Below are 13,696 nucleotides of genomic sequence, written 5' to 3' on the forward strand. Positions count from 1 at the left end.
GGGTGAGAACCATGAGCCTCCTAGGTTTTGTGATGAAGTCAATGTACCCAGATGAAGACTGAAGGTAGCTGTTCTCCAGCTACACCCTAAAGAGTGCTGTTGAGGCTACTGTAGGCCATTTTATTGCAAAATGTGTGTTTTAATCTATTATTTGCTTGACATGTGAATCTATTTAGTATAGTTCTATCTAAAAAAACATCACTTTTTCCCACTTTTTATTTTAATGACATTCACTGAGGAGGATGGTCCTCCCCTTCCTTCTCTGAGGAGCCTCCACTGGTATCAATGTGATACTGGGGCCTTTTTAGTCAAAATGCTTCTGAAAAGACTGGGGGAAACATGAATCTTTTAGACTTTCTGTCTGTACTTAATCCTCTCTACACCCATATTTTGTATAATGTTTCTTCTGCTCTCTAAGATTTGACCAGATAGACAGAACACAGACAAATCACTAGTTTGAAATTAGCCAAACACGCAACCACAATGTCTCCAGTGTTGAATAATTCTTCACAGTTTTTTGGCTTGTTTATTTTGTTGTGTTGTGTATTATTTCATGCTTCATTGAACAAGGACTCTCTTTCCCTTAAATAGTCCTGTTTCTAAACACCACACACACAAACACCCAATAAGACACACAGAACATTGCCCCAACACTCTCACACACACAAACACACACACACACCAACTGACTCCCCTACACACACAGCCACACACACACACACACACACACACACACACACACACACACACACACACACACACACACACACACACACACACACACACACACACACACACACACAAACACCCACACACACACACACACACACACACACACACACACAAACTTCTCTCAAGTGCACACACACATTTTTTTATTTTTTTTATTTCACCTTTATTTAACCAGGTAGGCCAGTTGAGAACAAGTTTTCATTTACAACTGTGACCTGGCCAAGATAACGCAAAGCAATGCGACACAAACAACAACACAGAGTTACATATGGAATAAACAAACATACAGTCAATAACAGAATAGAAAAGTCTATATACAGTGTGTGCAAATGAGGTAAGAACAGGGAGGTAAGGCAGTAAATAGGTCGTGGTGGCAAAATAATTACAGTTTAGCAATTTACACTGTCGTGATAGATGTGCAGAAGATGAATGTGCAAGTAGAGATACTGGGGTGCAAAGGAGGAAGAAAAAAAAAATAACGGTATGGGGATGAGGTAGTTGGATGGGCTATTAACAGATGAGCTATGTACAGGTGCAGTGATCTGTGAGCTGCCCTGACAGCTAGTGCTTAAAGTTAGAGAGGGAGATATGAGTCACCAGCTTCAGTGACTTTTGCAATATGTTCCAGTCATTGGCAGCAGAGAACTGTAAGGAAAGGCGGCCAAATGAGGAATTGGCTTTGGTGGTGACCAGTGAAATATACCTGCTGGAGCGCGTGCTACGGGTGGGTGCTGCTATGGTGACCAGTGAGCTGAGATAAGGCAGGGCTTTACCTAGCAAAGACTTAGAGATGACCTGGAGCCAGTGTATCTTGCGATGAATATGAAGTGAAGGCCAGCCAACGAGAGCATACAGGTCGCAGTGGTGGGTAGTATATGGGGCTTCGGTGACAAAACAGATGGCACTGTGATAGACTGCATCCAATTTGCTGAGTAGAGTGTTGAAGGCTATTTTGTAAATGACATCGCCAAAGTCAAGGATCGGTAGGATAGTCAATTTTACGAGGGTATGTTTGGCAGCATGAGTGAAGGAGGCTTTGTTGCGAAATAGGAAGCCAATTCTAGATTTCATTTTGGATTGGAGATGCTTAAAGTTAGTCTGTAAGGAGAGTTGCAATCTAACCAGACACCTAGGTATTTGGAGTTGTCCACATATTCTAAGTCAGAACCGTCCAGAGTAGTGATGCTGGACGGGCGGGCAGGTGCGGGCAGCGATCGATTGAAGAGCATGCATTTAGTTTTACTTGCATTTAAGAGCAGTTGGAGGTCATGGAAGGAGAGTTGTAATGGCACTGAAGCTCGTCTGGAGGTTAGTTAACACAGTGTCCAAAGAAGGGCCAGAAGTATACAGAATGGTGTCGTCTGCGTGGAGGTAGATCAGACAATCATCCGCAGCAAGAGCGACATCATTGATGTATACAGAGAAAAGAGTCGGCCCGAGAATTGAACCCTGTGGTGCCCCAATAGAGACAGCCAGAGGTCCGGACAACAGGCCCTTCGATTTGACACACTGAACTCTGTCTGTGAAGTAGTTGGTGAACCAGGCGAGGCAGTCATTTGAAAAACCAAGGCAGTTGAGTCTGACGATAAGAATGTGGGGATTGACAGAGTCAAAAGCCTTGGCCAGGTTGATGAATACAGCTGCACAGTATTGTCTCTTATCGATGGTGGTTATGATATCGTTTATGACCTTTAGCATGGCTGAGGTGCACCCATGACCAGCTCGGAAACCAGATTGCATAGTGGAGAAGGTACGGTGGGATTCGAAATGGTCGGTGATCTGTTTGTTAACTTGGCTTTTGAAGACCTTAGAAATGCAGGGTAGGATAGATATAGGTCTGTAACAGTTTGGGTCTAGAGAGTCTCCCCTTTGAAGAGGGGGATGACCACGGCAGCTTTCCAATCTTTGGGGAGCTCAGATGATAGTGATAGGGGTTGCAACAATTTCGGCAGATCATTTTAAAAGAGTGTCCAGAATGTCTAGCCTGGTTGATTTGTAGGTGTCCAGATTTTGCAGCTCTTTCAGAACATCGGCTATATGGATTTGGGTGAAGGAGAAATGGGGGAGGCTTGAGCAAGTTGCTTTGGGGGGTGCAGGGCTGTTGACCGGGGTAGGGGTAGCCAGGTGGAAAGCATAGCCAGGCATAGAAAAATGTATCGGTTGTGACAGTGTTTCCTAGCCTCAGTGCAGTGGGCAGCTGGGAGGAGGTGCTCTTATTCTCCATGGACTTTACAGTGTCCCAGAACGTTTTGGAGTTTGTGCTACAGAATTCAAATTTCTGTTTGAAAAAGCTAGCCTTTGCTTTCCTAACTGCCTGTGTATATTGGTTCCTAACTTCCCTAAAAATGTGCATATCGTGGGGGCTATTGGATGCTAATGCAGTACGCCACAGGATGTTTTTGTGCTGGTCAAGGGCAGTCAGGTCTGGAGTGAACCAAGAGCTATATCTGTTCCTGGTTTTTCATCTTTTTAATGGGGCATCCTTATTTAAGATGGTGATGAAAGCACTTTTAAAGAATAACCAGGCATCCTCTACTGATGGAATGAGGTCAATATCCTTCCAGGATACCCGGGCCAGCTCAATTACAAAGGCCTGCTTGCTGAATTGTTTTAGGGAGCGTTTGACAGTGATGAGGGGTGGTCGTTTGACCGCAGACCCAGTACGAACGCAGGCAATGAGGCAGTGATCTCTGAGATCCTGGTTGAAGACAGCAGAGGTGTATTAGGAGGGCAGGTTGGTTAGGATGATATCTATGAGGGTGCCCGTGTTTACTGATTTGGGGTTGTACCTGGTATGTTCATTGATCATTTGTGTGAGATTGAGGGCATCTAGCTTAGACTGTAGGACGGCCGGGGTGTTAAGCATGTCCCAGTTTAGGTCACCTAACGGTACGAGCTCTGACGATAGATGGGGGGCAATCAATTCACATATGGTGTCCAGGGCACAGCTGGGGACAGAAGGTGGTCAATAGCAAGCGGAAACAGTGAGAAAATTGTTTCTGGAAAGGTGGATTTTTAAAAGTAGAAGCTCAAATTGTTTGGGCACAGACCTGGATAGTATGACAGAACTCTGCAGGCTATCTCTGCAGTAGATTGCAACTCCGCCCCCTTTGGCAGTTTTGTCTTGTCGGAAAATGTTATAGATAGGGATGGAAATTTCAGAGTTTTTGGTGGCCTTCCTAAGCCAGGATTCAGACATGGTTAGGACATCCAGATTGGCAGAGTGTGCTAAAGCAGTGAATGAAACAAACTTAGGGCGGAGGCTTTTAATGTTAACATGCATGAAACCAAGGTTTTTACAGTTACAAAAGTCAACAAATGAGAGCGCCTGGGGAATGGGAGTGGAGCTAGGCACTTTAGGGCCTGGATTATTAACCTCTACATCACCAGAGAAACAGAGGAGGAGTAGGATAAGGATACGGCTAAAGGCTATAAGACTAAACGCTAGTGCGTTCAGAACAGCGAGCAAAAGGAGCAGGTTTCTGGGCACGGAAGAATATATTCAAGGCATAATGTACAGACAAGGGTATGGTAGGATGTGTATACAGTGGAGATAAACGTAGGCATTGAATGACGATGAGAAAGGTATTGTCTCTAGAGGCACCATTTAAACCAGGTGAGGTCACCGCATCTGTGGGAGGTGGAACAAAAGGGTTAGCTAAGGCATATTCGGCAGGGCTGGAGGCTATACAGTGAAATAAGACAATAATCACTAACCAAAACAGCAATGGACAAGGCATATTGACATTAGGGAGAGGCATGGGTAGCCGAGTGATCATGGGGTCTAGTGAGAAGCTAGGCGGGCTGGAGACAGCTTGCGGGCCAGGGCTAGCAGGCTAGCAGAAGGGCCTTAGTGGGACGTTGCAATGGAAGAGTCAGTTGTAGCCCCCCCGGGTGGTTACGTCGGCAGACCAATCGTGATGGATTGTATAGTAAAAGGGTACAAGCCAATTGGCAAAAATAGGTATTGTAGCCCAAGAAAATTGGCTGATGGACCTCTTCAGCAAACAGTCCGATATGCTCTAGACACCTAGTGTGCTGCGTCTAGCAAATGGGCATTCAGGGGACGTCGCGACGGAGAGGCCTGTTGAAATCCCATCGGGCGGATTACGTCGGTAGACCAGTCGTGAAGAATCGACGGGGCTCCGTATCAACAGTAAATGTGGTCCAGGCCAATTGGCAAAATACGTATTGTAGCCCAAGGAAGTGGCTGATGGACCACTTCAGCTAGCCGGGAGATGGGCCTAGCATAGACTAGCTCCAGGCTAATTGGTGCTTGCTTCGGGACAGAGACGTTAGCCAGGAGTAGCCACTCGGATAGCAGCTAGCTAGCTGCGATGATCCAGGTGAAAAGGTTCAGAGCTTGCGGTAGGAATCCGGGGATGTGGGGAAAAGAGTCTGGTTTTCTCTGGGTTGAATCTCACTGTGCAGACTGGCAGGAAATTGTCCGGGCTAAAGGTTAGCTGATGACCGCTAGCAGTGACTAGCTGACTACTAGCTAGTAGCTAGTTAGCTGGCTAGCTGCTGTTGGGGGTTCCGGTTCTAAAGTAAAGAAAATAGGAGAACCGTACCACATTTGGGTGAGGCAGGTTGCAGGAGCGTATGTTGGAGATATTTAAAAATATTTAAAAATATATATGAATTATACACACCCAGACACCAACGTACACACTCACACACACCAGTGGTCTCCCCTACAGCAGTCTGTCTGGAGGTCATGGTAGTGTATCACAGTGTGAGACCAGCTATGGGGTGATTGGCCTTGGCCTCCTCCATGGCCCCAACACTGCAACAGAGACAGCAACACATGTTCACTTGGCAGATTCTCTCATCTACACTGACTCACATGGCCTAGTGATGGTCTCTGAGCTTGCTCCACAAGATGGAGAGATTAGCCACAACAAGCTACACAGAAACAGTGGGTAAAGTAGCACAGGAGTGCAATGACGAAGCATATAATGACGATAATTTTTGTGTGTGCATGTCAGGGTTTCCGTTAGCAGGCAATTGCCGGCTTTAATAAATACAAAAATATCAGTAAAAAAAACTATTGCCGGCCAAACTGACATTGATGAAAAAAATCCATTGCGAAATAATGCTTTTTATTAATTAATGGAAATACCAGTCGATGTAAATACATCATGCTTATCGGTCTATAACTTAATTGGCCTGTGTGTATTTTCGTTATTCATTATGTATCTTATTTATCCAACACAATCACAGCATACAGAGCATATTTTGAGCAAGATTTCTCCTGCAGCTCTTCAGCTGGGTGCTGCTGGAGTAAAACATGTGCTTTTTCAGCCCATTCATTGCACAACAATTCTAAATTCAATCATGTGTTAAAACCAGTTTTGGTGCATGATTAAAAAGAGCTGCTATTTTAATTTCTCAACTGGTAATTGAAGAGCGCCTCCCATTCACCATTGAAGTGCAGGCAACAAGCTATCAGCCACCACTTTACAATGTGAGCTGGTGGCTGTATGTATTTTGAAAACATACTTAATTGTTTGAAACCTGAATATTATATTTCATATTATGAGGCATGTCTTTTATAAAGACTTCATAGGTGGCGCGTGAGTTTCAAGTTTGGGGAAGCTTACAATTTATCCTACAATTTCTACCGTTCTGCATGCCACTTATGATTTTCATTTGCGCATTTTGTGGAACAGTTTCATTTCAATAATACGTTTTCATTTCTCTAAAGCATTGTCCTGTGGTTAATCATAATTTTTTTCATTAAAATGATAAAAAGCTAAAAGTCAACTAATGCGAGATCACCAGCCTCTGCCTATGCCCTTCCCAAAAGGGCATAGGCCTCAAGACACATTATCTTCAGACATATTTTAGATGATTTTCACTGACAACCGCAACTCAATAATCCGCTAGGCCTATTGCCAAGCTCGCTGCCCAAATTGCGGGCTTCCCAAAAAAGGCATAGGCCTAAGAGTTATTTTTTCAAAGAAGGTAATCCTCACTTCCTCTGTGGCTAAGTCATGCTTTCTAGTGAAGTATTTGGAATGCTTTTATTTATTGCTGTATAAACAGGAATAATTATATGATTTTGGCAAATGTATTTCCATTCATGTCCTATTCTATTGCTTTTCATATCAACTTTCTATTTGTTGTGCAGAAGGCAAAGGCACAATCCTAGTCATATTAGTAACCCATCCTCGTTGTTGCATGTTTAAAGTCCCCCTCCTTCTAAGTTTCTAAAAGAGATTTTAATCTCTGTCACATATGGAATTGCTACCAGGTGCGCTGTTTCGACTGGTGTTTTCCCAGGTGCGCTGTTTAGAATGGTGTATTCCCAGGTGCGCTCTTTAGACTGGTGTTTTCCCAGGTGCGCTGTTTAGAATGGTGTATTCCCAGGTGCGCTGTTTAGACTGGTGTTTTCCCAGGTGCGCTGTATAGAATGGTGTTTTCCCAGGTGCTCTGTTTAGACTGGTGTTTTCCCAGGTGCTCTGTTTAGACTGGTGTTTTCCCAGGTGCGCTGTTTAGACTGGTGTTTTCCCAGGTGCGCTGTATAGAATGGTGTTTTCCCAGGTGCGCTGTTTAGACTGGTGTTTTCCCAGGTGCGCTGTATGGAATGGTGTTTTCCCAGGTGCGCTGTTTAGACTGGTGTTTTCCCAGGTGCGCTGTATAGAATGGTGTTTTCCCAGGTGCGCTGTTTAGACTGTTGTTTTCCCAGGTGCGCTGTATAGAATGGTGTTTTCCCAGGTGCGCTGTTTAGAATGGTGTTTTCCCAGGTGCGCTGTTTAGACTGGTGTTTTCCCAGGTGCGCTGTATAGAATGGTGTTTTCCCAGGTGCGCTGTATAGAATGGTGTTTTCCCAGGTGCGCTGTTTAGAATGGTGTTTTCCCAGGTGCGCTGTTTAGAATGGTGTTTTCCCAGGTGCGCGGTTTAGACTGGTGTTTTTCCAGGTGCGCTGTTTAGAATTGTGTTTTCTCGCGAATAGCTTTTTGGCAAATGTTTGAAAATGAAAATGTATTGGCTGCTTCATTACACAAATCAAATCAAATTTATTTATATAGCCCTTCGTACATCAGCTGATATCTCAAAGTGCTGTACAGAAACCCAGCCTAAAACCCCTAACAGCAAGCAATGCAGGTGTAGAAGCACGGTGGCTAGGAAAAACTCCAAACGCCAAAACCTAGGAAGAAACCTAGAGAGGAACCAGGCTATGAGGGGTGGCCAGTCCTCTTCTGGTTGTGCCGGGTGGAGATTATAACAGAACATGGCCAAGATGTTCAAATGTTCATAAATGACCAGCATGGTCAAGTAATAATAATCACAGTAGTTGTCGAGGGTGCAGCAAGCCAGCACCTCAGGAGTAAATGTCAGTTGGCTTTTCATAGCCGATCAGTAAGAGTATCTCTACCGCTCCTGCGGTCTCTAGAGAGTTGAAAACAGCAGGTCTGGGACAGGTAGCACATCCGGTGAACAGGTCAGGGTTCCATAGCCGCAGGCAGAACAGTTGAAACTGGAGCAGCAACACGGCCAGGTGGACTGGGGACAGCAAGGAGTCATCATGCCAGGTCGTCCTGAGGCATGGTCCTAGGGCTCAGGTCCTCCGAGAGACACCGGATAAGACAGGAGAAGGACTCCAGATATAACAAACTGACCCTAGCCCACCCGACACATAAACTACTGCAGCATAAATACTGGAGGCTGAGACAGGAGGGGTCAGGAGACACTGTGGCCCCATCCGATGATACCCCCGGACAGGGCCAAACAGGAAGGATATAACCCCACCCACTTTGCCAAAGCACAGCCCCCACACCACTAGAGGGATATCTTCAACCACCAACTTACCATCCTGAGACAAGGCAGAGTATAGCCCACACGAGTTGCGTTTTCTGTTAAGATGCATTACCATAATCTACATGTGATTTCTGTTCTTCCGAGCACTGTGGGTGGAAGCCCTAATGGGTTATGCATCCAATGCATATGCTGCCCTCCCAAGCAAAAAGGCAGTAACTGCTCATACAGTGGAACTGAGAATAATGGCTTCAAAATGTTTTACTTGTCCAGCCAAATTAATTCTAGGGTGATCATTGGAGATGTTATGATCTGTTGCCTTACTATGAGTACATATTTTATTCATGTTGACCCTGACCTCTGACATGACCTTTGACCCTTAAACGGCAGTTACTGCCTTCTTCCTTGGCATGATATGTTATAAATTGCAGGGTAATACCAAAGCAAAGAGAAGTATCTGACATTTTCATTTGTTAGTTTACTATATTCTCATTTATGCTATTAATACAAGAGCAGTGTAATTACTGACAGTGTAACAGAGATGAAGCTGCATCCTTTGTGTGTCTTCCACTAAGTTCTGCATTAGTCACATTACATATGTGACTAATGTGTTTGACAAGTAGCCCATGTCTTGTTATAAGAATAAATGTGAAAAGCAGCACTGAAATTGTTTGAATTACATGAAATGATTACCTGTCTTGTAATATATAATGATAGAACATGATCGAAGTATGATGTAGGGTAATACAAATTATAAAAAATGACCATGAGATTGCTAATAAAAACATTGTACTTGTATTTTTTCAAATAACACTTTTGAATGAATAAATAACAGCTTTAAGAATACATTTTAAACATATTTACATGTTCATATTCACAAGAGGACCCAAATGACATTTAGCTACAATTGATCAAATGCTGAATAGTTACATTTAATTTTTAAGTAACATTTCATTTTTAAGTAAAACTTTTTCAGTGCTCTCCATATCACTCCTCATCCTCAGCAATGATGTTCACAGCCAAATCATTCCAGAACTGCCTTCGATATGCAGGCCTCAGAGGACACAGCTTGGTGATTATGTCCATCTTCTTGGACTCTTCTATCCCTCTATCCTGTGTACGTAGTGTCGAGGGTGTCTAGAGTGACTTTCTTCATGATGAAGTCAAGCTCTGTGAAGTCTTTTTCTTCATGGGAGACTTTGTAGAAGAGGCTTCTGGATCCATGTCTCAACTGGATCTCAGTCATCTCTGCCAGCTTTGGTGCTGCTGCCTTCTTCAGCTTGACGATGGAATGGCCAGCTTTCCATGCCAGGATGTTTTCCTTTTTCATTTCCACCACCTCCACCTTGCCTGCATTGGATGTAGCAACCACATGGAGGAAGTCCCCAAAGTCGTACACCACACCTCCAGGTCGAGCTTTCATTTCCTGTTCCACGCCATGGTGGAAACTGTCTGCACTCATGAAGGTGTGTCCTGGCTCGAAGAACCTGAGGCTGATGTCCTCCATCAAAGTTGAGTCAGCATTGACAACACTCACCAGTGATGTTAGGAGGCACCAGTTTTTGTTTTGAGAAGTGCAGTTATCCACCTTTTGGTAGGTGGCTGTCACTGGCTAGAAATCGTGTACTGATTCAAAGAAACCATCAGATGAAATTTCAGAATATAATTCATTATATGGCTAATAGATTGACGTTAGTATCAATTGCAGATCTCTTATGAGAGCAGGTAGCATTGTTAGTCTATGCTCGCTAGCTAGTTAGCTAGCTTAGGTTATTAGCTAGCTAATTAATTTTGATGTCATTAGCAATGTATGTGTTTGTAGCTGTCAGTCAGTGTCATACAGGTTCGATTGCATAACTATCAGAATAAAATGATATGATACAAAGGTAAAACGCAGTTACTGCAGCAATGGGCAGGTTGAAACCAAGCTAAAAGGCAGTAAGTTCAGTTACTGCCATTTACCTTGGTTTCACAGTAACTTTTTGCAGTTACTGCTAATACGACCCCCATTTTCTCCAAAACACAATACAATAGAGGCAGGATACTTGTCCACATGATTAAGCATGCATTTAATGTAACAAAAATGACATTAACTCATTTTCGACCAAATGAGCAGGTACTGTCTTTTTGCTTGGGAGGGCAGTATGGGTCAGGTACATTTCTCAAATAGCCGGTAAATTAAAATGTTCCCTGTCACATTGTCCGGCACAACATTTTCCTAACAGAAACACTGGTGCGTGTGTGTGTGTGTGTGTGTGTGTGTGTGTGTGTGTGTGTGTGTGTGTGTGTGTGTGTGTGTGTGTGTGTGTGTGTGTGTGTGTGTGTGTGTGTGTGTGTGTGTGTGTGTGTGTGTGTGTGTGTGTGTGTGTGTGTGTGTGTGTGTGTGTGTGTGTGCGCAGGTGTAAACCAGGCTCCTTCAACCTGCAAGAGAACAATCCAGATGGCTGTACGCCCTGTTTCTGCTTTAGACACTCATTGGCCTGCAGATCGTCCAATCACCATGCAGCTGTCAACATCACATCGGACTTCCATGAAGGTATTCAGACAATCATGATTATCTTGAAAGTACTGCATTCAGCTAATAACTAGCTCATGACTTTCATAAATTATCAGCTAATTATGAAGTCCTTATATTGTGGTTATCATCCTGAGTCATTCTGTCATGTTCCTCCTCCTCCCCCTCCCTCCCTGCAGACACAGATGGCTGGTCAGGACAGTTCTCCGGGGGACAGGAGTATCCTCTGCTGTGGAAGGAAGGGGAGGTCTACTTGCTACCACTCAGTGAGGATGATCTCGGCTTCTACAGAGCTCCAGGTGAGAGAGACAGAGCTGACACACACACACATACATACACAAAGAGAGCTGATGTCACGTTTAAGGTGAGATATGAGTAGGACCTGGAGTTTTCCCAAACATAAAACCTGGCCAGGAAATGTATTTATAGGAGAATATCTGGACCATAGATTTATATGAGAAGATCTGGACCCTGGAGTTTATAGGAGAAGATCTGGACCATGGAGTTATATGAGAAGATCTGGACCCTGGAGTTTATAGAAGATAATCTGGACCATAGAATTATAGGGGAAGATCTGGACCATGGAGTTATATGAGAAGATCTGGACCCTGGAGTTTATAGGAGATAATCTGGACCATAGAGTTATATGAGAGGATCTGGACCCTGGAGTTTATAGGAGATAATCTGGACCATAGAGTTATAGGGGAAGATCTGGACCTAAAGATATAGGAGAAGATCTGGGCCCTAGAGTTTTATTAGGAGAATATCTGGACCATAGAGTTATAGGAGAAGATATGGACCCTAGAGTTATAGGAGAAGATCTGGACCCTCGAGTTATTGTAGAATATCTGGTCCATAGAGTTTATAGGATAATATCTGGGCCCTAGAGTTTATAGGATAATATCTGGGCCCTAGAGTTTATAGGATAATATCTGGGCCCTAGAGTTTATAGGAGAAGATCTGGGCCCTAGAGTTTACAGTAGAATATCTGGTCCATAGAGTTTATAGGATAATATCTGGGCCCTAGAGTTTATAGGAGAAGATCTGGGCCCTAGAGTTTATAGGAGAAGATCTGGGCCCTAGAGTTTACAGTAGAATATCTGGTCCATAGAGTTTATAGGATAATATCTGAACCCTAGAGTTTATAGGATAATATCTGGGCCCTAGAGTGTATAGGAGAAGATGTGGGCCCTATAGTGTATAGGAGAAGATCTGGGCCCTAGAGTTTATAGTAGAAGATCTGGACCCTAGAGTTTTATTAGGAGAATATCTGGACCATAGAGTTTATAGGAGAAGATCTGGACCATAGAGTTTATAGGAGAAGATCTGGACCATAGAGTTGATTGGAAAATATCTGGTCCGTAGAGTTATAGGAGAGGATCTGGGCCCTAGAATTGATTGGAAAATAAAGAAAGAAAGAAAGATACTTCGTCAGTTGTACAACTGAATGTATTCAACTGAAATATGTCTTCCTCATTTTATCCAACACCTCTGAATCAGAGAGGTGCGGGGGGCTGCCTTGATCGACATCCACGTCATCAGTGCCCGGGGAACAGTGGGTTAACTGCCTTGCTCAGGGGCAGAACGACAGATTTTTACCATGTCAGCTCGAGGATTTGATCCGGCATCCTTTTGGTTACCTGCCCAATGCTCATAACCGCCAGGCTACCTACCGCCCAGATGGAGAAGATCTGGGCTCTAATATATAGGATAATATCTGGGCCCTAGAGTTATAGGAGAAGATCTGGGGCCTAGTTTATAGGATAATATTTAAGCCCTAGAGTTATAGCAGAAAATCTGGGCCCTAGAGTTATAGGAGAAGATCTGGGCTCTAGTTTATAGGATAATATCTGGGCCCTAGAGTTATGGGAGCAGACCTGGGCCCTAGTTTATAGGAGAAGATCTGGACCCTAGAGTGATAGGAGAATTGTATGCACTTCCAGGATGAGGAAAGATTACACAAAGATGGTCTGTGCTTGGAGAGAGCTCACCTCCTGGTCTTTTAACATGTAAATATGTAAATCATATTACCGTCTGCCACCTTTAATACCCTTGGCTTGTTGCTCGAGATCATTCCCTTGTTCGATTAAACAATACCTCATAACGTTAGCCATAAGGTCATAAAGCACTTGCTGCAAAATGGTGTTGCAGACTCTTAACACGACCATTAAGAGAGAGGAGTTATAGCTGGCTCTGCTACAGGACTTAGAGGTTCTCTCTTTTCTGTGTCCCAAATGACACCTTATTCCCTACATAGTACACTACACTACCATATAGACCCTGGTCAAAAGTAGTGCACTTAATAGGGAATAGGGTGCCATTTGGAACTTAGCCTATATATCAGTAGGAGAGACTAGGCCTGATGGAATTGGATGTCTTGGCCATAGCTGGAAGAAGAACAAAGGGGAAATCGGCCTGGCTCAGCTCAGGCTGGCTACTCAGTGCACCAAGGACCCAGCCCAGTGAAGCAGCAGCCAACAGGGAGAGGGATAGAGAGAACCAGAAACAGCAGAAATCCCATTAACTACCAAAACATCCTGATGGTTTCATGTTCAAACTCTCTGATCACACTAAACAAGTTCATTCAGACAGGCGTCTGTCTATTCATTTACGAAAGCCTTAGATCACAAAGACGCCTCGGAGGGAAGATGCTTTGGTCCACTTGGTCCAGGGATATTTTTAGAGTTT

At 44.0% G+C, this 13,696-nt stretch overlaps 1 protein-coding gene across 1 annotated transcript in view; it reads left to right on the top strand.

The window, feature by feature from the left end:
* Window positions 1–13,696, top strand: part of LOC129818119 (laminin subunit gamma-3-like) — a gene marked incomplete in the record, with an annotated part of 223,721 nt that overhangs the window by 72,829 nt on the left and 137,196 nt on the right. The window contains 2 exon segments of the mRNA XM_055873714.1: window positions 10,893–11,029; window positions 11,188–11,307. Of these exon segments, the coding sequence (XP_055729689.1) occupies window positions 10,893–11,029; window positions 11,188–11,307 (257 nt within the window).

The sequence above is a fragment of the Salvelinus fontinalis genome, chromosome 21, assembly GCF_029448725.1.
Source record: "Salvelinus fontinalis isolate EN_2023a chromosome 21, ASM2944872v1, whole genome shotgun sequence".
Lineage (NCBI taxonomy): Eukaryota > Metazoa > Chordata > Actinopteri > Salmoniformes > Salmonidae > Salvelinus > Salvelinus fontinalis.